The sequence below is a fragment of the Cryptomeria japonica genome, chromosome 11, assembly GCF_030272615.1.
Source record: "Cryptomeria japonica chromosome 11, Sugi_1.0, whole genome shotgun sequence".
Classification (NCBI taxonomy): Eukaryota; Viridiplantae; Streptophyta; class Pinopsida; order Cupressales; family Cupressaceae; genus Cryptomeria; species Cryptomeria japonica.
This window is the reverse complement of record NC_081415.1, coordinates 509,161,180-509,187,442: the sequence shown is the minus strand read 5'-3', so window position 1 is coordinate 509,187,442 and position 26,263 is coordinate 509,161,180. Positions and strand designations below refer to the sequence as shown.

At 35.1% G+C, this 26,263-nt stretch overlaps 1 protein-coding gene across 1 annotated transcript in view; it reads left to right on the top strand.

Moving 5' to 3' along the window:
- The window catches only part of LOC131034234 (gamma carbonic anhydrase 2, mitochondrial), a 36,583-nt gene extending 11,134 nt beyond the window's left edge, over positions 1 to 25,449 (top strand). The window contains exons 3-6 of the mRNA XM_057965683.2: positions 4,863 to 5,006; positions 20,979 to 21,104; positions 21,747 to 21,898; positions 24,870 to 25,449. Coding sequence (XP_057821666.1) covers positions 4,863 to 5,006; positions 20,979 to 21,104; positions 21,747 to 21,898; positions 24,870 to 25,151 — 704 coding nt within the window. The 3' untranslated portion in view covers positions 25,152 to 25,449. The remainder of the gene's footprint in view (positions 1 to 4,862; positions 5,007 to 20,978; positions 21,105 to 21,746; positions 21,899 to 24,869) is intronic.
- The last annotated feature ends 814 nt before the right edge of the window (positions 25,450 to 26,263 follow it).

The window sequence follows — 26,263 nt, the reverse complement described above, 5'->3', positions numbered from 1 at the left end:
GGGTATTTTCAGTTCGGACATTTGCAACTGAACTAGAGCTTGCACTTGCACTTCCAGTTCCAGCCATTATGTATGATTATATGAATAGTGCACCTAAAATGAAAAGAGGACGCACAACATTATTGAAAAAAATTATTAAAATTTCGCTATTATAACCCCATACTATGCATACAAAGTGTAAAAAAATATACAAGACTTCTTTAAAAAAAATTAAAAAAACTTTAAAAAACTTTAAAAAAAAATTTAAAAATTTGAAAAAAACTTGGAAAAATTCTTGAAAACTTGAAAAAAATTCAGATTCACTTACCTTTAATGGCTAAATCTTTCTTCTCCAGTGATTCCTATGCCTTTGATGCGTGTCTCACACCTTCGTAGTCGTCACCTTCGAAGAAAAATACAAAAACTAAGAAGCCTGATTGTAGAGAAAAAATCTTCAAAAATGCAAGTAGAATAGGTTGAATGCATGTTTTGATGCATGAAATGCATCATAGAGGGGCGGATTAGGGTTTAGATGTAAAAATAAGATTAAAAAAATTGTTTTTTTATTGTTTTTAATTGCTTTCTAACCCGTGGGCCCTGTTTTTGGGAACCCACGGGCTTGGGTTCACCCGGGTCCTCCTGGGTTCGCCCTGGGTCCCACCCGGGTCCTGCCCAAGCGGCTGGGTAGGACCGGGGTGGGACCCAGGGCAAACCAGGCTGGGACCAGGACCGGGCACGGACCAGGACAAGGACCTAGCCAAAATAGGCAAGAACCGGTATGGCAGGACCCACAAGGAACCCAGCCGCCTGGGCAGGACCCGGGTGGGACCCAGGGCAAACCAGGCTGGGACCAGGACCGGGCACGGACCAGGACCAGGACCTAGCCAAAATAGGCAAGAACTGGTATCACAGAAAATACCCAATGCTGGGGCAATCCAAGTGAATATCCACAATCGAACTATTGCCAAAATGAGGTTTAGACTAACCATACATTGCAATTTGGAATCAACAAACTACAAATGGTATGAACCAAGAAATTCATCAAATATCTTCACACTTCACCATTAAAATCAATGAACTTCAACTAAAACTTGAGAAGTAGAAATCATGCCAAATGTTGAATCTTCATACAAATGTTCACCATATCTTCAATGAAAATTATGTATTGATTTCGACATAGTCCTGACAACAATTTCTAATCTCCTCCTCCTCCTACTACTATCACTAGTCCTGACAACAATTTCCTCTCTTGGAGCGATTTTCTTTGCAATTTCTTTTATGATTTTGGCCATCTCATTGTGTTTTCCCTTATTTCATCTCATTTTGTCAATACATTCTCCTCTTTTCCATGGTGGAAATTCTACCTAGGCGTGGATTCTTGAGTGGGAATCAGGTGTGTGTAAGGATTCTTTGGCGGGATTCCAACATGTCCATGGATTTCCAAGCTTGGAAATCCATGATGTATGTGGATTTTTCTTTGACCTAGCGTTGGATTTCTTGGATTTTCCTTGTTTTGATCTTGGATTTTCATTATCTCAACCTTGGAATTTTTGACTTGACCTACCCATTCCTGACTTGAACATAACCTTTACTGATTAAGTCGTTGCACTCTAGGGTCATTTACTCAACAAGGATTTTGGGACTCTCATTGACACTTAAGCAATTTTGACAAAGGAAAATGAAATTGTTTCCTTATTCCAAGGGTTGTCCTTGCTCTCTTCCGGGTTGACAGGGACCTTGGTACCTTCTCCCAACAGATAGGAGACCAAAGTATTGCCAAGCTAAGCAAAATTAAGAAAAATAATTAAGCTAACAAGCAAAAAGAGGGGTCCCCATTTACAATGGGGCATGTGTTTACAACACAACACCTAGTAATGCTGACCTTCCAATTAAGAGAGAAAAAATTCCATTTCCAATAACAAGTTTCCCCTGAATCTTGTATTTTGTTTGTATTTCAATGATAGTGAAGATCTGTGGCAAAAGATTCTTTTTGTTAAATGACCTTGTGGCACATTGATCCTGTTGCAGATTTTGTCATTGATGTCAAGGATGATTGTCATTGTCCAGTAAAAGAGCTTTTGGAATGAAGAATGTTTTGACCTGCTTGAGTTGCCGGGATGTGTTCTTGAGCTGCTTGAGCTCTTTGTCTTCTTGGTTGAGCTGCCTACTTGTCTGCTTGAGTTGTTTGAGCCTCTTGCTAGTCTACTTAAGCTCCTTGGTTGTCAGCTTGAGCTGGCTGACTGTATGGTTAAGCTATCTACTTGTCTATTTCTTTGCCATGTCATCATTTGATTTTTCAAAAGAGTCGATTTTTTTGGACTTTAAATGTGGAGGCTAAGTTTGCTATGTATTCATTACATATATAAATTTATGAGAGGCAGCTTCTTTATTTACTTGGCCAGCAGTGGCTGTGTAATGCAATTTTTATTATTCTGCAGATTCATCATTCAAGTATGACATCATTATTTTGTAACGGCTCTAGGCTCCTGCTGTATGCAATGCGTTGGAGTTACAAACATTAATGGCTGTGCGTTCTGAATGAAAAAGGGGAGACGTGCATACAAGAGCTAAAATAGAGTACTATTATGGTGCGTTTAAAAAAATATTAGAGGTGTTGAGTGGAGTCGTGGGTATTATTGCAGCTGTGTGTAGCTTTGCATGATAATGATTATTTGCCTTGAGTGTGTGATAGAAGAGAGTGGGGTCGTGCCTTCTTGTAGTGTGCTGGGACATATGTATTGTTTTGTTATATATATATATATATTGTGAGCTGTAGAAGGCGTTAAGGACTTTAAAGGAGTCAATTTCTTTGCCATGTCATCGCTGTGAGCTGTCGCAGGCATTAAGAAGAAAAGGCACAGGTTGTGTTTAAACACGCAGATATAAAAGATGTTTTAAGTTATGACCTGAACAATTTTTTTTGTGGACGTGTGCATGATGATTATGAAAGATAGGCACTGTATTTAGAGTTATAGAAAAAAAGTTCATTAGGGATGATATACTTTTCTCAGTCTCTGTTTTTGAATGATATGATTCTGTTGTGTTTGAAGACGTGAAAGTTTGGACAACACTCTGCTTCATTGGAAGATTGAACAGACTCTCTTTTGGGTTGACTGTGTATGAAGTGTGGTTTGGACATCTTGTGATAAGATCAATGTTAAATAGTCAACAAAACCTGTTGCAGATTTCTGCAAATTAAATTCCTTTCAGTCTGATTGTAACTGAAGTTGGTATTTCAGCAGTTTGAAGTTGGTGCTTCAAGGGGAGTAGGTGCTCTCAGTGGGTTGGTTCTCACATCTGTATTTTGGGTTGGTGCCCATTTGTTATAAAAAGCTTTTGAAGTGCTGTGGTTTTTTACCCGAAAGGGTTTTCCATGTGAAAATTTTGTCTTCTTGTGTTCATGCCTTCTTTATGCAGTTTATTGTATGTGGTTGCAAGTTTTGAATGTTTTTAAAATACTGATTCACCCCCCACTCTTAGTATTTTCTGTGTGCTTTTCAGAGCCAACATCTAGATGCTCAATAAAACTTCCTGGCTCTTCAAACTAAACATACAGTTTGTGTTAATTTGTCTCCTCTAAGCTTCTAATTTGCACTACCTATTTCTTCCATTACCTTGTAATTCTCATATTGAAACTCATGCTGGCACTGGAATAATAAAACAGGGACATAAATTTAAAACAAACAAGATGTACCTAAAAATATATGCTCAGCTCATTTAAAAGTGCATTTTCTGAAGACCAATTGCAAAAAAACAGCAATTAAGGTGAGTGCCAAAAAAGATCATCAGCATTTCTCATCTAAATGTTTGAAGTCAAATTGCTTAAAAGAAATGCCTTTTTTTTTCTTTTCATTCTTTCGTTAAAAATGCAGACAATAGAAAATAAATGGACAATGAAGAATATCAATTATCCAGTGGTTAATAGTGTTGAAAAACTAGATTTCTCAAAAACAAGCATTAATATAAAAAAATGAAAAAAAAACCAGTCAATGTACATTCTTTGTTATGTCATTGTCAGTGATCACAAGAAGACTTTCTTTTCCTCTCATTTGTTCTCCTTTCCTCTTTCTCTTCTTCTTATTCCTCTCCTTTTAGGGTTTCTGCTTTATTTGATTCATAAGTTCTCTTTGCTGTTTTTGTGTTTAATGTAGGGAATGTCTTGATGTCCTTTGGACCATTGAGACATGTCTCGATGTCCTCTAGCAATCCCATAAATGCTATGGTATCCCCATTTCTTGCAATAAAGGGGAGATCCCAGAAATGGTGTCACTGTGTCCCCCATCAGAAAAATTTCTGGACATTTGAGACTGGTAACTAGGCCTCAGTAACATATTCCTTGGGAGTACTGTAAATAGCCTTCTAACTTTCTTTCCTTTCTTGTTTCAACTTTCTTTCATTGCACATGACCAGGTCCTAATGCTTTATAGCAGATTTTGCTGAATTTCATTTTGTTTTCTTTTTGTTGCTTGAAAGTTTGGTAGACAAACCTTCTGTTAGCTACTCGGCCTAATGTGGAAGTAAGTGCTTGTTATTAACCAACAAGAGAGAGAATTTGTCTAATTTGAAACATGTTCCATGTTTTGAAGTCTAAAATGATAAAATATAATGAATTTAATTCTGCTACATAAATTGACATTTGGAACACGCTCAGTTATACTCGTGCTTTATCTATATGTTAGGCTATCAATGCTAAATATTAATATATTCTTGTAATATTTTTTATACTTGTTGAATATTACATTAATGCTTTTATATGCTAATTTCCTCCCAGCAAAGTAGCTGCCAAATTTTGAATAAAGGGATTTTTCTGGCTTTAATTGTAACATGTCATTAGTTTTTGCCTGTATGCTTTGTTAATTTTAGTGATATCGTTTGCTTTGCAGTATCGAGGCACAGGACGCTGATGAACATCTTTGAAAAAGCTCCAGTTCTGCACAAAGATGTTTTTGTTGCTCCATCTGCTGCTGTTATTGGGGATGTCAAAGTGGGTCCAGGATCATCAGTGTGGTATGGAAGTATTCTTAGAGGTGGGTTTTCTTGACTCTATCCTGCTACTTCACTCATTGATGAATGCCACATTGAACAAGTTAGATTTGGATCCCTTAGAAATAATTCTGAGGTATACCTGAGTTAGACTATGCACCAAGATTGTACCGAATTGAGTCAAGTATGAGAAATCTGAGACAAGGCATTGAAAGTGAAAGAGATGGGGAGAAAGTGCGATTCAAATCAATGCACAGGATAGGCCTTTGGTTCATATTAACTTTTTGTAGTCCACAAACTATTGATTGGCTGACAAGGATGAAAAAGAAGGATTTTTTTTTTAATTTGGTGCATTGGACTAACTATGTGTTTTTTAAGTTTTAAAAGAAAATGATAATAGATACAGCCAAGTGTCCCATTTCTTTTTGCCCACAAAAAGGATCCTTTATAATCAGCTTATGTCTGATTATTTATCTTTGACTCATGTTACCTCGTTGTGGTCTTTCTAGGTAATGAAATTTCAGCAATCTTTTATAACAGGATACTCTGGGATTGGTAAATGTATATTCCATGGGCTTGGGGGACAAGGGGATACGGGTATGGGTCTTGAGACAAGGGGGGCAAATGCCTAGATTTGGGGATAACAATGCTATTAAAGTATTTAATTAGTTATTAATGGTGATATTAGTTTTTTTTAGTTAGAATAGATTGTTTCTATTTTCTGCTTTAGTTTACAAATATTCCTCATGGAAACATCGTCTTGCAATTGGCTATATGTACTTTGTCATTTAATTTAATCAAGTATCCAATTACGTGAACATGGTATCAAAGCGGGTCGATGGGGTTTTTAAAGATTTGAAATTTGTAGAACCCTTCCTAGAATTTTTTCTAGAAATTTGCTTAATCGATTTTTTTTAAGAAAAAATTGTTGGTGTTTTTCTCTGTTTTTCGAGGGTTTGTTGTGAAATTTTTGAAGGAGTTCATGCTTGATCTTTTTTTCAAATCATGGAGTATTTTGTTTGAAATCGCGAGCGTCTGTTTATGTAATGTACCCAATTTTTGGCTGAAAAAATATTTAATGAATTAATTAAATATTTAATTTTTAAGTCGTCCTGATGAGTTATTAAAAAATACAACTTTAAATTAATTATTTATTAAGTGACTTGAGTGATAATATGTGATAATATATTTAATATGTTAAAATAAAGTCACTTTTGGGAGTTATAAGGATTCATGAAATTAAAAAGTGTTTTTTATTTCTTCCCTTCCGGAAGTTTCCCAAGCAAGTTATAAAAGGTAGTTGGGGGTCTCATTTGGAAATACAGAGATAATAATAAAGAAGATTGAGAACTTTGTATAGTTTTCTGAAGTTTGTGCCTGGAGAGCCGGTCCGTGGGACGGAAACCCCAAAGATCTGGAGCTGAGGACAGAAACCCTCGTGCTTCTGAGAGTGATTCCACTCTGGGATCGTTATAGTGCTGAATATTGAAGTGAGGACAAAAACCCTCATTCATGGTGCAATTGTTCTTTGATCAGTATTTTGAGGTTTGCCAGGTGAGAGATTGTTGAAGACAAATTTTCAGATTTGTGGTTGTGTCAAATGATTATTTAGATTTCTGAAAAAGTTGGACTTTTGGTTTGAGCTGTCTTTATGCTTGCTAAGGGTGACAAGTAATTAATAATAAACTGCAAGCTGCTTATATATTAAGGAATAGTAAATAAGTATGAACGGCTGAATCACATGGTGTGAAGGAATTAGCAAATCGCAATAAGTAATTTGTGGTCGCAAATATGTTTAAGAGATCGATGGTAAGTATTAAGGGGTTTTGTGAAAGATTCAGCGCAATAAGACAAAAGAAGGGAATGTAAGACAAATCTGAGTCAGAAAGAGAGAAAAGAGAAAATATAAAGGTAATCGCTGCCTATGAAGGTTTCGTGGATTTTAATATGAATAGGGGAAAAAGACAAATCTTCCAAACATGAAGTGGATTTAAACTTGAGAGTTGAGAGAAATTATAAAAGAAATCGTTGGCCTAGTCTCTCTTTCAGAGGTAGCGCTAGAAGACAAATTCACAAGAAGACGAAAATCAGAAAAGGAAAAACGAAATAAAAACAGCATCAATGTTTTGATTTATTTGAATGTGTGGAGTCTTCAGCTGCTTGACTTGCCTTTTTGGAATTTGAAAGTGATTAGGAGTCTTCAGCTGCTTGACCTGCCTTTTTGGGGTGCAGAGGTGTGAAGCAAGGAAATAACGCCACTAGCCAGCAAATTTAATTTGTATTTAATTCTCAAAAGGCAACACGGGCATAAGGATAGCAGATTGAAATATAATACTACCACAATTTCCAGCTATAGTAGGATATTTCTGGGAATTTCCTTCAGTCATATGCAGCTACAGTCAACAATAGTTTGGTGCAGCATTTGGGTTATTTTGAGAGGAGATTTGTTGATATTTCTGAATTATCTTCTCTCATCAGTTTGTGAACAGCAGCATGTTTAAGGTAGAGTTATATTGCTATTGCCATTTACAGTGCAAGAGCTGCCCCTGTAGAAGAATGTTGCAGAGTAAAGTTCTCTGTGCGAAGGTCAGAACTAAATGCAATGTTTATGTATTTTGTAGCAGAAAAAATTAAATAAAGAAATCACTGTTATCTTGGTTGTGCAAGTTATTTGCTTTCATGTGTTTATAAGTTTGAATGCCAGCATTATGATATAAAATTGCTCTAAACAATTATCATTGTCATTGCAAAACTTCAAAACAAACAATATTGTATTTACACATACAGAGAACTCTGTGAATCAGCATAAGGGCAATTGTTTGTGAAAGATGCCAACTAGGAATTTGTACAGCTGATTGGTTTGTTTGCCTGAATTCTTTGACCAGTGAGTAGTTGTTTTGGGATTTTGATAAGCTTTGAAGTGTTTAATGGTATTGAGGGTTTTTGCTTGTATGAATAACAATGCTAAATGAAATATGAATGCAATATATGAATAATAATGAACTGAATCCACAAATCAGAATTCTGATTTTGATTGCAGCAACTAATAAATTTAGGAAATGGACAAATTAAGATGTTTTAAGCCAAAATGGCCTGCCAGGAGTCTAGCGCCTGCCTAGATGAGCTCCGTTTACTAACTGAATTTGGAGAAATGCTTATGCTGAAGCTTCCAATGTGTAACGATAGCTCCAATGAACTTTATATGACTTGGGAAGAATTATCAAAACCTTTTATTGAAAGAATTTGCAGATCAGTTACTAATTCCACAATGTTGCCAGGCTAAAACCCCCAAAATATGACTATTTTCCCCAATAAAATTCTCATACAATTCACACAGATGCCAATGCAGCTGAAATTATTATTGATCTGCCCTTATTTATCACCAGCAATGAAAACTGAACTAATTGGGGTAGTTAAAAACCCTCAATTTATTTATTTGAATTCCCCAGGCAAGATAGGTGGTACAGCCTGCCAAAATGATGACCAAATTTGCTGGAAATTGTTTGTGTTCTGCTCAGATCAGAAGTTCAGGCCATGAATTTACTGCAATCATCAATTTGCTCTTAAATTTAGCCCCCAATGGCCTGATTAGAGCTTTCCTTGTAAATCGATATGCTATATGGTGAAGGGGCTATGTCTTATCACCTGAAAATTGGAGGTTTCCGTCCCCAATTTCGCTCCCAGACCTCTGCCAAAACGTTGCAGACCTGCTGAAGAATGAAAAATGCCAAAAAAATAATAGCAATCCAATGCCCAACCTTTCCCGTGCATCTCCTTTTTAACTTCTCAACCCCACATCCAACTTAGGGCTTAAAAAATGCTAATTCCATTGGAATATTCCTCTAACTTGGGCATCCATTTTGAGGGTCCAATTTGTCATGAATGGGACCATTTTTAATTTAAAGCTTATTTCTCATTTTTGACTAGAGAGAGGCGCCCAAGGGGGTAAACTTATAATTTATTATTAACTTTTCATTAATCCCCCTTTTATAAAATTTTCTAATTATAGAAAAAGTAACTTCATAATGAATTATTATAAAGTCTATATAATACAGTGTTCCACAGCTGTTGGGGACGGGTTTCGGGGACAAAGGGCCTAAGTTTGGGGACGACAGAGGGATAGTGGCAGGGTGGTGGTGCTGATATAATTATACATATACTTATAGTACTTGAAAAACTAGTTCTGAAAAGAAGTATAACAGTATAAGAATTACATTTTAAATGAACTATATGAAATTAGTAAAATTACAAAATAGAAAAATTTGAAATATTAAATCTAAATACAAAGATTTCTTGAATGCTAATTGCTAATTAAAATTTCAAATTTGACAAATGAAATTTTCTATTTGGAGATTTCTATTATTAAAATATCATATTAATATCTGATATCACAATGTCTATAATGATGATTACATGATACATCATTACAATGAGTAGCAAATAGCAATAGCATTACAAAAGACAAAATGGCAAAATGCTCAAATTGCTCAAAATAAAAAAAAAAAGGATTTCAATTGCTTTTTGAATCTAATGTGTTCGAACGGGAGACTCCTGCAAGTCTCCTTGCCCTTCAAGAGACTTCTGGGAGTCTCCCAAGGAGTCTTGGAGACGTTGGATGGGAGATTCTTGCAAGTCTCTTCGCCCCTCAAGAGACGCCTGGGGGTCTCCCAAGGAGACTTGGAGACTTCTCCCAAGGAAACTTGGAAACGCGGAGACGTCTCCGGTGGCGGTGGCGGGAGATGTTGTGTCCCCGTCCCCCCATCTTGGAAACGTCCCTGTCTCCAAGACGCGGCTCAAAAGGGGGGAAAATGCGTCCCCGTGGAACACTGATATAATTTAAGCTCACCAAGGCCAAAAAGTGATTAAGTATAAGTTCCCCTTGGTTAGCCAATCATCTCCTTACCATTGAACTTGCTTGCAGAGATGGCATGAAGTGACATTTCATATATTATTTTACCCCTTTTTGTTTTTATAATTTAAATTAATTAATAATAAGTCGTCCTTTTAAATAATATTTATTTTGGACAACTTAATAAGAATTAATTTAATTAATTGTCACTTTTAAAAATTGGGGACATTATAGTTTGACATAATTCTTGAGAGATACGTAAAAGGTAAAGTGCAAAAAATAGTGGCAAACTGGGGTAGGTCTTTACAGTGTAAAAAAATAGCACGGCCTTGCTAGGTCGTTTCCGTTTGTGGATTTTGTATCTGCTGATTGCGATTGTTATTTGTCGAGCTCATGCGACCGGTTCATGGTTTGTGGTATTTTGGGTCGTGACACCTTTTTGTTGACTCTGCAAACCATCACAACAGTTCTTCCGTGCCGGTTTTTTTCCACACAACATTCTTTTTTCGCGTAATGAGATTTTTCTTGGTTGCCATAAATCACGAAGTAGGGTTTTTTGCTGCTCGCGTTGGGTTGGTCTTGCCGTGGCTGCTTGTCTTGTAATTGGCTATATGTACTTCGTCAATTAAATTTAATCAAGTATCCAATTACCTGAATAAATGCACATATATGTGGTACTAATAAAAATGTATAAAGAATAAAAAGTGAAACTCGGAAATATTCAAACATATTTCATTGAACAATGAAAATGTCAAATATCATCATATTTATATTATTTTCAAAATGATTATTACATTCAAAATTCAAATACAATTGGCCAAAGGCTCAATGCTTCTAATCATTATTCATCTCTAAAGTACATGCCAAACTCCTCATCACTTGAACTGCTGCACTCCTCAAGGTCAAGCTCTTTCAAACCAATACCAACCAACCTTGTCTATGTTTTGTCTTCATCAACTTGTGTTGGCTCCTTTGGCTCTACACCCCATGGAGTTTTTGGATTCCCTTTGTACATAAGTGTGTTGTAGTCAATGAGATGGAAGGTGCTATATGTAGCTAGAAGCTTTTTCATACTCCTAGAAGTAAATTGGTTCCTCTTAATAGTGTAGATGAAACTATAAGTAGACTAGTTCCTTTCAACAACAAAAGAACTAGAAACCTGGGACAACAAATGACCTGTCTTTCACCACCTTTCAAAGAGCTGTCTTCTCAGGATTAGAAGCTTTACTATCTTTTTTGACCACCTTGACCCCAACCTCTGCTAACTCTCTACACACAGCCCTGATAATATGTAATGTCCCTACTTGTTAGAGATCACTTTCTTGCAAAACAGATTGTTAGAATACAACAAATATATATATATATATATATATATATATATATCTATCTATATATATATATATCTATATATAAACTAATCTAACTTGCAATTTAACTATAAAATACTTAATTAACACTAATCACAATTCTTATCTAATAAAAAGGATACGAATGCCATACAGAGATATGTCCTTAGGCGGCTGTGAAGCTCGCCTTCTTGGAACCCATCTTGGTTCCAAGCCATCCAGGAAATCGAAGATGAATTCGATGCCTGTCTTGGATGTAATTTCTTACACCCAAGCCATCCAGGAAATCAAAGGTTACTTTGATTCCTGTCTACATCCAAGCCATCCAGGAAATCGAAGGTTAATTCGATTCCTGTCTTGAGTTTAATTTCTTACACCCAAGCCATCCAGGAAATCGAAGGTTAATTCAATCCCTGTCTTGGGTGTAATTTCTTACACCCAAGCCACCCAAGGAAGACCATATGTCAATTCTTTGCCTTGGATGATGCATCTCATCATCCAAGTCCTCAGAGGGGACCGGCCGGATCCGTCTCTTCTTGGATGAACTTAGTCAACCAAGCCATATATATGCGTATAGATATTCAGTATATATACTGCCCTAGGGATTATCATAATCCCTCCTTTAGACTAAGGGAGTTTCCCCCCTATAGCCTCCATCATGTAAACATATTTATAATACATTTTTGCATTTTATTACTATTTTCCATTCCACAATCCACATTTACATATTCCTGATTTACATGTATTTCCTAACTTCATAAAAATGTTCATTATCCAATATTCACATTTATTTCTTATTATATATTCCTACTATTCATTGATTTGTATTAATTACTTATGTTCATACATATTCATTAACATCTAAGAACCTTACATTAACATATGTATTCAGATGTTCATTATTTATATTCATTAATATATATATTAAACTATTCATTATATTCATTAATATATATATATTAAAATATTATTACTTATATCTATTTACACCTACATTCTGTACATCTCTTACCCTACTAAACAATTAATCTTGTTCTGATGCATTTATAAATCATTTACGTATTTATTAATTACTAGTTATATGAATTATTACTAATCTCTAAAAGTACTGTATTAATAGTAATTATGATATTAATATTTATTATTATCACTATCCATATTTACAATATTTATATTATTTCTTATTCTGATATATATATATATATATATATATATTATTAATGTCCCACTACCTAAAAACATTAGTTGTTATAATTCTGGTTGTAAGAGCTCAACACCACCACTGCCTAATTACATTAGTTATTATAATTCTGGCTGTAAGAGCAGGCAGACCTGACATGTGTCAGATCTGGTCTGCCACAATAAAGAAATTAAATGACTGTTATACGTATTGCAGTCTACCTAAATCTTATTATTAAATTCTGCATAATATCATTTCAAACTTCATATATCAGCTTACGTATTAAGCACCTCCCCTCCTTAGAGCAATCCAAACTGGATTATAAAGAAGAAAATACAAATTCCCAAAACTTAAAGGTTAGCATCCTTTGGTAGCAATGAGACACTACCCTTCATTATCGCACTTCTTCATGATTATTAATTACATTAATGACAAATGCTAGCTGCTGTATACAGATCACACCTTTTCATTATCATGCTAATTGTTTAAGCCTTCTTACTAAGTCAATATCTTTAATCAATATTAGTAATTTTCTTCTTATTGTTTTGTAATTGACTTTGAGTAATGTTGATAGCAATCTCCTTAATTAATATTTTAATCAATCATCAGATAGTCACTAACCCTTGACGGACATGTGTGGTTGTGTCGGAAACTTCTTACATATAATTCCTTCCATTGTTAAGATGATTCAGATTGGAGTAATCAAAGTTGTTGTTCGTTAAGGGAGACCACGTAGTCTACATATCCATCAATATGTTCTCCTCATTAATCGTTTTTATATTCAATTCGTTGTGTTTTCTTGTAGCATACGATAGTCGCTGTTCATATTGTAAGGGATGTCGATCACTTCATGCTCCACGTGGATTACCTTTGCTGAGGTAGTCTCCTTTACTATAAACATATGAGTCGTCGTCCCAGGTTGAGGAAGTCGGCAACTTCATTATTATCTTTCAGAAGTAAATCGTATTCTTCCAAATGATCAATCGCTGCCATAACATGATTATAATAATACTTCATGAGTCGTCGTTTTCTTCTTATTGATTTGTTACATTACGGTGATCCCTGTCGGCTATATTAGTTGTTGCCTTAACTAGGTTGATTCCTTAACATTTCAATATTAATAGTTCTTCAAGCATTAGACATTGTTCTATAATCTATATATAAATATTTATTTTAATAATAAATATTTTAATATCTATAAATATTTTATATTGTAGACGAAGATATAAACATCGCTGAATATTTCAAGAATATTATTAGTAATAAATATTAATAGATATCAATTAAATAATATATTTAATAAATAAATAAATTCCAAATAGAAATTCGTTGTTATTATTATATTAATTAATAATAATAATTACTTCATTTAGGATGTATATAACGATCAAGGAGGGGACATGACATAATACTATGTGTGGAAATTGCAGTGAGAGTGAAGATACTTGAAACCTATAAACAACCATGTAATATCCCCACTTTGAATTATAATTTAATAATAAATAATAATAATAAAATTAAAATACAAAAGAATAAAAATAAAATTTAATTTAATATATAAAAGAATATAATTAAATATAATTAAAATTTAATTAAGTTAATGAATGGTCAAAAGACATGAAATGATAAGTTGTGACTCCCTTCTTAAACATGAGATATAAAGTGAGAAGAGAACCTCATTTGAGAGGGAGAGGAGGGAGAAAGGAAGGAGGGGAGCATTTAAATCAAGTAAAGATTAATGGAAGAAGAAAATGAATGGGGAGTAGATAAGGAAGTGGCTGCACTCTTTCAAAATGGTCCTAATTGTGAAAGGTTGTGTCTCTTGCCAAAAGGCATACATGATGAAGAGGTGCGATGTCTCCCTCACATTGGGAGATATAAAGTGAAGAAGGTTCATTTGAGGAAAGGGATCCAAGGGAGATCAGTTTGGAGAATAATATACTATTTTTAAAGGCAGCAATGAAAAGTGGTGCCTCAATCCCAATGAAAGGTGGTGACTCTTTCACCAATAAGTATGAAGGAAAGATCATAGACTTTTGTTTAGACAAGATCTAAGTGTAAATTATAGCAGATTTCTGAAGAAGATTTATGTGCAGATTTAAAGATCATTATAGCAGACTTATGAGCAGATTTATAGCAGACTTGTGAGCAGAATTTAAGGATTATGACAGTAATCAAACCAGAATTACATCTGCATCAGCAAATGCAATCATATCTACAGCAAGGCGTTCTGTTATAATCAATTAGATTACTTTAGAAATATGCTTAAATCTAAATATCATTATACTCATCGATCATGTGGAAGGAAGGGAGTGCAAGGAGGGGGAATGGTGAAAGATCCGTCACTAGGTATGGCGCCTCGTAAAGATGGTTAAAGACCATTGGTTAAGACCATGAGGCTACCTCATGATGATGGTTAAGGACCATCGATTAAGGACCACATGAGGCCAAGGAGGATAAGGTCTTGACCTTGGGCCTAGGGTTGAGGGTTAAGCGCACCCTATTGCAGCTCCCCTGCTATCTCCACATTGATCAATTGTTGAAGTGATTCAATCATTAGAGGTGAGAGGTTGACATGATTGAGGGGAACAATGTAAAGTCCTCACTAGGTACACCACCTCGTGATGATAGTTGAGTACCATCAGTTAAGGACCACATGAGGCCACAAAGGATAAGGTCCTGCTTTGGGCCTATCATAGAGGATACTTGGGGCACCTCATCATGTCTCCTAACACAACCCTCGCTATGGTTGAGCTTCCATGTAATCATTGAGATTTGTTGTGTAGATCGATATATATATATATATATATATATATACATCCAAACCCTGGAATTGGATGTGTTTCATTAGTTATAAACTCTTATATCTACATTGTTGTCTAATTTGGTTGCAGGTTTCCAAAACAGGCTTATCTCATCTTATTCTTGAGTGAAGATTATATCTCTAACTATGTTTTGCCCTTGTTTCATTCTGGATTTGTGAATTTAGGGCAAAGTATAAGGCAATCCCAAAAGGGGACATTACAAACCATCCCGAAGGATTTATCTGAGGTTGTTTATATCCAAAACTAGCTCTTAGCTGTACAATGCCAAATCCAAAACTGTTTATATTGCCACTGAGAAGGGTATTTAGGATCAACCATTTTCATTGGAGCAGGTACTATTTTCTGAGGGAATAATCATATGCAGGTACCATTCCTTCAAAATAGAGTGTTCTACTCTTGCGTTTAACCATCACACAAAATTCTCCTTAACAGAGGCTCTTGTGCATTACATCTTGGTATTACACTGTCCTTCCTCCCCTGACACAGCCTTAACAAAGTACAAGGAAGCTAAATCCTCAATTTTGATGCATCTAGGACACCTATCCATAACCACACCACAATAGGGAGAATCCCTACTCCGCAACACACACTTCATTATGTACTCTGTAGCTATCACTTCAATCTGCATTGAGTTAAAACCAAATCCATCTACAAGTGAAAACAAAATCAGTGCAGAAAAAATTAACAAGCCAAATGATAAGTTGCTCCTTAGAAACCCTCTCATGAAACCTATTGATTGTCCTGCATGCAAACCTGAATTTTTAGCATAGGACAAGTCTGCTGTGTAATATTACTGTGACAAAAAAATATTCTCTGGTCATAGGAGAGAGGATCTTTGCAAAATTATGGGAAAGGGAGGACAATCAAATATATGAGCTTTGGCTTTTGAAAGATTTGAGATATTCCAATCTTCTGGACCCTCACTGATCTTTGCCGTGAAAGGAAATCAGGTAACTGCCACATTCACTACAGGATCTACAATATGGTTGCATTCTTTATAACAATGCTTGCAAGTGATACTATCAAAATTGTTGGCAAACTATTCTTTTTCAAAATGCTTTTCAGCTTTGTCTTTCATACCTTTACTTTTGGCATCCCATAATTTTAGATAATTTGTCACCTTTGAGTAGTACTAAGGCTTTTGCTTCATTGTTTGACTTTAGTCCTAAAAAGAAGAAACGACCTCTAACAAACATACTAGAAGGAGATTGCAAGATGATCCCTACCTTTGTTGGTTTCAGGCTCTCTATTGCCGCTCCATCAAAATTCAATTTGAGAAAGCCCTCACTTGGATTACCCCATTAATGAGGGTTGCAAAATTTGAGATAAGTTGTGGGGCAAATATCATAGAAGATGTGGGTGGGCTTTGGTCCATATATTGCCGTAGGTGTGACCCTTTTACCTCTAGGCATCTCCATGGCCTCTACACCACTTGTGGAATTTGAACGTAGGTTTTGGATCTCCATGGCCTCTACAGCACTTGTGGAATTTGAACCTAGGTTTGGGGTTTGAAACTTCTCATTCCCCCCATTAGATTTGAATCTATTGAGAATAATTTTGGGGTAAATTGTGGGCTAGAGCTCATAGAAGATATATGGGGGTGGGCTTAGTTCCTTAATATGGATACACTTGATTGTACCTAAATCTGCCTTCATTGTGAAACATATCGGTGGGCTTTGATCAATGCGTTGCCATGAGTGCAATTCCTACCTCTAAATTTTCTCCTAGCCTCTACAATTTGCCCCACCCAAGGAATTTTGACTTGGGTCTATGGTTGAAATCTGCTAATTTTCCATCATGAGACTTGAACTTGTTCGGCTAAATTTTATGGTAAATTGTTGTGCAGAAGAGACATGGGGGTGGGCATGGTTCCTTTATATGGGTATACTTGACTATACTTGAAGGTGCTTCCATAGCTAAACATAGAAGTGGGCTTTTGTCCATGCATGCCATAATTGTGGCCCGTACTTCTCGGTGTCTCCATCACCAGTACAAGGTGCTATGTTCCTTTCTTTTGAAATTTGTTCTGTGGTGTGGAACTCCTCCTTCTCAACCACTTGATCCAAATCCATTGGCATATTATATTAAATAAATTAGAAAAAATATTTTAAAGAAGCTTAATAAACATTAATTAGCTTAGATATCTTGAATACATCCTATTTAAAAGTCATTGAGATATCACTCTTGAGGTGCCTTTCTAGCATATGTGACAAATCCAACATAGGTACCTTGAAACTGATATCTCTTAGCTTCTTTAGATAGATGCATTTAAGATATCTATGCTATTTGATATCTGAATGGGAAGCAATAGTAAATCCTTTTCAATCACAAATTACAATAGCAGGTCCAATACAAGATTTGATGATAACCATAGGATGTCTTGGTCTCATTTGACATTTCCTTGGAAATGTTGGGAAGGCTTGAAGGGGTGCCTCCTATAAACTCTTTTAATGTCAATGGTTGATGATCCTTTTGGACAAGAGAGGAAGTTATTCATGTGCATATGGTGGACAACTCAGATTGTGGGTAAATGTGCTAGCTGATCCTCTATGTTGAAGAACGTTGGACTCATCTTGCCTAGTGCAAGAAGAAGAGGATAGAGATAATATCATAGATGCTCGTGGGGGGCACAATCTCACCAAAATATGACCATTTATTTGGAAAATTATAGTATTCGGAGGTGACTATACCTCAAAAGGATGAAAATGATTAAAAGGGGGCAATTAATGTGGGTGTCCTTATAGTCCCTTACAAAGGTCAATGTTCAAAAGTGATTGCTAACTAGGGGTAAAGATACCAGCACCTTTGGTTAGGATATGGACAAAAAGGTAGTAAGCAACTCTCTTGCATTTTCACATTAACAATATTTGCCTTAGATCACATCGTAGATTGGTCTATTGAAATTAAAGTACACAAGACCGTTGTATTCCTTGAAATGATGGGGATATGTCTTGCTTGATAATTAAGTAATTTATAAGGAAGTAACAATCTTTGAGAAACGTGTGAAGATACAACTCACTGCTTTTTATTTTCAAATTACGATAAGAAAGTAACCATCTTTGGGAAGGGGCGTGAAGTTGCAACACACTGCTTTTTATTTTGAAATTACAATTTCTTTATAGATTCTTTTAGCAGAAAATGAAGATTCTAGAAATAGCAAGTGAAAAGATTCACCCTGGAATTTGAATGTAGCATTTCATCTCAGGAAATACTGACACTTTACAGAAAGAACAAACATTGACATATCCTGTCATCTCAGGGAATATATTGGTCAAACTTGATCAGTAATTGGTGAGACTTGATTCCAATGATTTTGATTTTGAAGATTGTTTGGACAGATGATGGATTGCAGAGATCTGTCAACATTCTAAAGGAAATGCTTGACATAGAAAGGTATCTTATGTTGAGGGGGTTGCAGAGATCCAGGAAACCCAAATATATTTCCAATCAATGGCTTCCTTGTCTGCTTAATTATTACCAGCTTTTCCAGAACAAAAGGTGAAGAGTATAGGACGAGTATTTGAAGAGAGTGAGAACCCTTCTACAGAGATGTCAATAGAGAAACAACCCAGTGTCAAGAATTAAGGGATTGATATTAAATGCACATACATCTCTTGGTCTGATGCTAGATTGGCAATGGAACTAAGCTTGTGGAGATAGAAAATGTGCTGAAGATTTTCTGAAGGCAAACTGTTTAGGCAACAAACTCAGCTTGGGAAATGCATTGAGAGATTATTGTAGGAAGAGTTGATATCAAGGTTACCTGGAGATGGGGGTACTTGGAGACTTCAGAGAGGGTACCGGTTCTGGTATGACTAATAGTAATTTTCAAAAATAGGAGACGGGGGTACTTGGAGACGCCAATTTTTTAAATATAATTTACTAATTTTTAGAAAATATCAAGACAGAGAACTTTGAAGATAAGAACTGTGGTAAGGTTTTAACATTAACTTTAAATAAATTAAAAAGTTTTGATAGTTTGATGCTGATACACATGCCAAAGGATATGAAATGCCTAGTTATGAGAAATATTTTACAGTTCTTTTGAGAATTGAGAAGGTTTGCATGGATGTGTACCTATAAGATTTTTGAGAAGGTTGGAGATACTCAGTGGCTTCCATTATTTTTAACAGTTGAATTGATGGTACACAAAGATCTCTTATTACCATTTTGGTGACTTATTTAAAAGAACAATGGTTATGACGAAATTGAGCAGATTGATCAGAAGACTATAGTGGCTATCATTATCATTACTAACAAATAAGTAATCATGATTTTACAGGGGTGATGATAGAGGATAAGAATAAGAGTTTTGTTTAACACCTTATGCCCTAAGTTTTCTGGCAGGAAACGCCAATTTCTGGTTGGGAGATTTGGAGACAGCGGCTCAAAGAACCCTGTGCGTTGAGACATTTTTGGAGATGTCTTCGGTATTGGAGACGTGTCTCAGGGGGTAGGAGATGGGTCTCCCGTAGCCATGGTTAATATTTATTGAAAGATGTTACAAAATTATAGGCCGGCCTGTAGGCAACAAAAAGGTTATTTTTTTGCTTATGGTTCACTGGGGTAGATATGCACAGCAATGTACTTTGAAAAATTTTACTAACCAAATCAGGAGAGTTCTATTTGTTTGACAAGTAAAACTCTGTTTGTGGACCTGGTTTGATGAATCCTTTTTTCTTGGTTCCCCAGCATACAGTGATTTCCCTTGGATAAGTTCTCTTTGTAGATTCTTTTAGAATTTTTTACTCTTCTAATTAGTTCATGCAAATTCATGTGAACTTGAATAGTCACAACTAATGAGTATTGTTTTATTTTATTATTTTATACAATGCTTCTGCCAAGATCAGAAATGAAATGAGTGATGTTGCGAGCAGGCTCGAAACCTTTATTTTATTTTATTGCATGTGCTTCTTAAGGTGACATGGAACAAAATACTTCAACATGAATGTGGTTGCATACTAATATGCACTATGATTTCCTTATTAGATTAGGAACTTATAATGCCATTAATATTTGGGTGTGTCTCTCCCTTAGTTTTGTTTGCAACACTATAAACATGTGCTGGAATATTAATCTTTTCTGTTTCTGTGATATAGCTTGCATTCGGTAGTAAGTTGATACAGGATTGTGAGAAAATTTAATATTTTTAAATTCAAATAATAAAAAATGATTCTTCTGTGACAACAGCAGAGCATTCACTGATCTTTATGTCATTTGGTTGAAGGAGAATTTTATTTCTATTTTCGATTTGACAAATTGCAGGGATTTCCTGTAGAGGTCAACGGTTGTCTGCGTTTTTCTTATCCCAAAATGGAATTTTTTCTTCAATATATGGTACAACAATTGGTTATAGATTTTTAATAAAAAGTGGCATTTGTAAGGAAATGCTGATGAACATAGGGTATTCTTATTTATTTCTATCAGACATTATACATGTCAAATTTAATTTAAATCACTATGGTTCAAGCCTGTAAAGTTGCAAGTGTTGATGGGTGCATGAATTTGGAATCTTTCATATTCACAATATTTGATAAACCAGTTGAATTCCCTATTATATTTGTATTTGCAAGTTCAATGTTCTCATGTTGTTCCTATAATTTTTTTTAAAGATGTATCAAGATAAATTGGTGCAAAGGAACTGGCATTTCAAGCTTCAATTATCTTTACGTCTATGCAAAATAGAATGTTTTTAAGGCTCTGGAATTTGTCTTCATTTTATGGAAAAGTATGAAACGACACTTTAAATTAGTCATGCAGGAATGAAGTGACTGTTTTAAGCAGGTATTTATACTTTTACAGTTAGGGTTTTGCAGGAGATGTGAATAGCATAACAGTTGGTTCTGGTACAAATATACAAGACAACACTCTTGTGCACGTTGCAAAAACAAATCTTGGTGGAAAGGTTCTTCCCACAATTATTGGGAGTAAAGTTACAATTGGTATGTAGTTATATTACAGTTGTTTTTCACGAATTTTTAAATGCATCTATTGACTCGTTATAATTTATCCTGGGACTCTTTCTGGAAGGAACCATTTAAAATTCTTCCAGAGCCTCTGAATGCGTTAGGCTGTTTATTTTTGATAAATGTGACTACCATATTTTGTTGCTAAATTTCTCCTTACATAAATCTACGATGAATAGCATGAAGGGGCTGGCTTGTACATTGGAACTGGTAATATGACAATATGTGCCATGGATTGCATATGCTACACATCTGACTAGCATTTGAGATACTGCCAATGTTCAACAGGATACTGCTATTGCAATGTAGCTTGACTATCTAGTTCAAGAAGCTTATGGCAGTGGTAGAACCTGTTCTGTTTTTCTCTTTCAAGTCTGTTGCATTAAATTTAGATATTTGAAGCCGCAATATTTTGCCGATGACAAATTCTGACTTGTAAAAACTTGTCTGGGGGTGGAGGATTTGCTTACTTCTTTGTGAAATTGTCAATACATATGGAGGGATGTATGCAGTTGTCTAGACTATTTATTGATCTGTGTAATTTATATTTGTAGTTGATTTAGTGAGTTATAATAAGAATTGATATGTTTGTTTGACATGCTTGCATGCTTTAGGCAGGTCACGGTGCTGTGCTGCATGGGTGCACCATTGAGGATGAGGCATTTGTAGGCATGGGTGCTACTCTACTTGATGGGGTTGTCTTGGAGAAAAATGCTATGGTTGCAGCTGGGTCACTGGTGAGACAAAATGCTAGAATACCTGCTGGAGAGGTAATTTGCACAACTTCCCATGTAGGATAAGAATAAATTGAAATTCAGCATTGTATAAATATATATTGGGAATGGGAGTAACTAAAACTAGCTATTATTGAAGGTATACTTGGTTGGTATTTATACCTGACTAGATCTCGGAGTCCTTAATGGACTTCATATTAGCTTTTATTTAATGTTTTTCTTAATGATTCTTCTTCACAGTAGTTCTCAAGCAAATGCTAATTTCAGTGATAAGGTCAGGGGGAAAAGGAAGTTCCTGTCCAGCTCAAGACTAGATGATTGGAACTGAGGTTAAAATATTGATTCCTATTTGCATAATTGAGAAGCCAATTACTCATTCAAAATAGTATTCCATATGTTCTTTGAATAAGCATGTGGACACAACATTTTTTAACAAAATAAAGATTAGCACAGAGTAGGGTTTTTTGAGCATAGCAGCATCTTAAAAACTCTGAGGATATTTTTCATATGTTTAAAAATTAAAAGTTTATTCCTCTTCTTTAAATTTTAGGTCTATATGGTCTATTGGCGTGGGGCTAATAATTTACTTGATATTCTTTTGAATTGTGTTCCTACAACCTAGGGTTTCTATTATGAGCATTCATAGTTGACCATATCAATTCAATTATGAATAGTTGTGTAGCGTTGTTATATGTTAACCTGCACATGTGCAGCATATATTTCTATAAGGTGGTCGTTGAAAAATTACTATTTTAAAAAAATCTTTTTCAATGCTGTTTTTATGCAGAGTGTACATTTTTTCCCAATGATTGTTAGGATGATTCCATGTATTCATCTTGTTGCATTAGCTGCTATAAGATAGCCCTTGTCTTTAGACTTCAAGACGATTCTTTGACATGGTGTTACAGTTGCCTAATATTTTGTTATGTTTGTTGGATTAATTCAGCATCTGTTTCATAAAATGTAATGAACCTTTGCTGTACCTGCCTCGCCTTCCTGATAATTAGGGGTCTGATCTGTCCACCGAAGGTTTGATTTAGGGCCAAATAAACGGATTTATGGTTTCCTACAACATTATAGATATTTCATTTTATATGTCAGCAGTAATATTAAATCAGTGGCATAATTATTGCAGTACAAAATACATACACGACCCATTCTAGACTTTGAGGACTGGTTTTCTCAATTTCTTCCTTCTCTCCTTGTCACCTCCTTCTCCCGTGCTTCCCTAGGGGTGCGGGGTTTATACCTCTTGAAACGACGCGATTCCCTTTGAAACATGGCGTCTATTCCAGAGGTGACTTGGGAATGGATGTGTCCTTTCATCACTCACACTAGTTAAGATAAAACGCATTTAAGCGGTAAAATAATTTATGCATTGGAAGAAAATATATATTTATGTACATGTATAGTTTATGTTTCTAGTCATTTCCGCTGTCTACATGGGAATATGACATAAAAGCACTTTAATGCTTTTCCCTGATCAAGATAGATGTCAAAAGTGCCTGATTTATTGATGTTAAATTACTTTTAAATTTAAATATTGTTCATCTCATTTTGATAGAAATGCCATTCATTCTTTTCTAGTTATGCATCATTCTAAAGCTAAACTCTTTGTAAATGGGTTTGTTGATTCTCAGTGAGGACTAGTGTTTTGAGTTGGTTTCAGTCTTGGCGAGTTTGTAGGTAAGACTTGCTGAGTTGTCTGACTCTGACAGCCAAGGCCATTGAGGCCTGACTTTCAGTTTGAGCTGTTTGTGCCAAAAGAAACAGAAATCTAACTCAAACTAAGTCATTATTAAAAGCATTTTTTAATTTTTTTTTAAATTATATTTTTTTCAATTGCCAAGGTTTTTGGTTGAGTCCAAGCTTGAGAAAAAAGAGTTAGTGAGTTTTCCCTGAGTCTTAGTCTCAACAGTATCATATATATTACTTTCTATTCAATTAGTGTTTACTTTTTTCTAATATAAGATATCCTCTTCGTAAGACTTGAGATGGCACTTGATTCACATGTTGTCATTGTAGAGGTGTCTATGGTGAGTGCTCCAACTCACTGCAAAACCACTGTCCAACAGACTTCAATCGGAATTTCACCTTAAGTAAGCTTCTATAGTAGTTTACCATATGCGTCTCATGCTTCTGATTTTTAATTTGAGTTTTTTAGATTTTTTTTGATTCTTTTGTCATCTTTGTGTGGATGTGCTACTACCTCATAGTCTGCATTTGCAAAATACATAACTGGGAATATTTTAAGTTTTGCAGTGGCGCACTTCATTCTTTATAATCAGAAATATATCGTTTTAATATTTTCTCTGTTAGTAGATTTTTCATATAATGTGAGTCAATTTGAAGTAGGGTTGTAATCAACTCTAAGAGATTAGTTTTCTGTGTTTGTCCCAACAAAAATTAGGGCTTCTGAGTGTTCCTCTGATTCCTGTGGTGATTGAAAATATTCCCCTTTCCCTAATCTAACCATAATCTCTAACACAAATTTTTACTTAAGGCTAACCTGAACATCTGACTTTTTCCAGATTGAATCCTTATTAATTGATAAAAAATCTTTATCTTTTGGTTTGCAAATTTATTTAAAAGAAGTGATTTTCTACCATGGTACTGACCATGGTCTTGTCTACTTTGATTAACAAACAACATAGTGATAGAATGGCAGAACATGCCAATTACCAAAATATCACTTTGAGGTCTCTTGTATAAGAATCCAGACCTAGCAAACATAGTGGAATTTAACAAAATGGTAACATCTAAGCCTCAGTTCAAGAATATATGAATCTGCAGCAGGTATTCATATATCCAGCTGATTTATTAAAATCATTTTAAAATACAAACCATCTGATAGAGATTCCTGTTGTGAATTCTTTCTGTTATCAGTTCTGTTGGGTATCTTTATTGTTCTTTATTTTGCAAAGAAGGCTATTTGGGAAAATGCGATACATGTTTTTGAATGTACTCCCTTATTGTTGTTGTCTCAAATGCGTGTTCTTTTCCCCAGGTGTGGGCGGGGAACCCTGCAAAGTTTTTGCGAAAGCTGACTGAGGAAGAGATAGCATTCATCTCTCAATCAGCTTTGAATTATGAAATATTAGCAGAAATTCATGCGAGAGAAAATGTAAAGAGCTACGAGGAAATTGAGGCAGATAAGCTACTGCGGAAAAAGTTAGCACAACAGAGTGATGACTATGACTCTCATATGGGTATTACCAGGGAAATTCCTCCGGAATTTGTTGCACCTGAGGCAGACAGAGTAATAGAAGCAAAACCTCCAGCAAGATGACCTCACTATCTCTGATCTATTAGTAGCCATCATTTTGTTGACCATCATAATAAGTACCAAACATGTTTTTTTTTGGGAGATTGTTGCCATCGACCGGCTCTTTTTAGCATTACATTTGCAATGTACTTGTGTTTCAAATTTATATCCAAATTCACAAATCCTTTTCAAGTGAAAGTATCACATTCAACAGGTGATTTTTTATTCAGCAAAAATTATGGATATGTGGAGACGTAATATTTCTTTTGGATACAGTTTTATTCAATTCTAGACAAACATCTAGAGCTTGTCTGTTTTTTTTTTCGTGGGTGCAAATCAGTGTTCTTTTCAATGTATGTTTTTTTATCGAGTCTATGAGACCCTTCTGCTGGAATTGTCAATATAAGGCAATGTCTCTTGTAAAAGAATGTAACTACTAAATTTTAGCTTATCTCGGCAAATTACTCACTACATTTGCATATGTATAAAGATAAGTTTTCGTGTAATGAGATACAAATTCAAACAATGCCAGGGCTATCTAGGTAGCTTAGCATTCACTAGATTAAGATTTGCACAATGCTCTTAATTATTAGAGTATATATTGTATATGTAGGTGAAATGCTTTTAAGACAATGTTGATGGGAGTACTGGAAACAAATTGCGAATACCAAATTTAGTATTTACATTAAGAATAAACATTTTGGTTTACCGAAGAATAAACATTTTGGTTACAGGAAACGGATTCTGTTAATATATTGACATGTGATTTTGAACAATGTAGGCACTGATCAGAACATATCTTATTAGCAATGAGAGTTTCTAAAAGAATTCTCAGGAGATCATTAAGGCAATTATTTGGCTCTTGAGAAATGGCAACTTAGTTTCGAGCCATATTTTACCTAAACACTTTGTCCATGGGATGTTGAGAAGGGGATGATTAATTAATTATTTTGTTGGGTTAGCATTAAACAGATATTTATTTATGAAACATATATAATCTCAGGACGGGAAATTTGGGAGGTTGTATACATAAGCCAATATTTTGATAGCAGCAATATTTGTGGATTGAAAGTTGAAGCTGTTAAGCTCTATATTTTGTTGTAGGCTTTCGTGCTTCTAAGGGATGCCTTGTCATG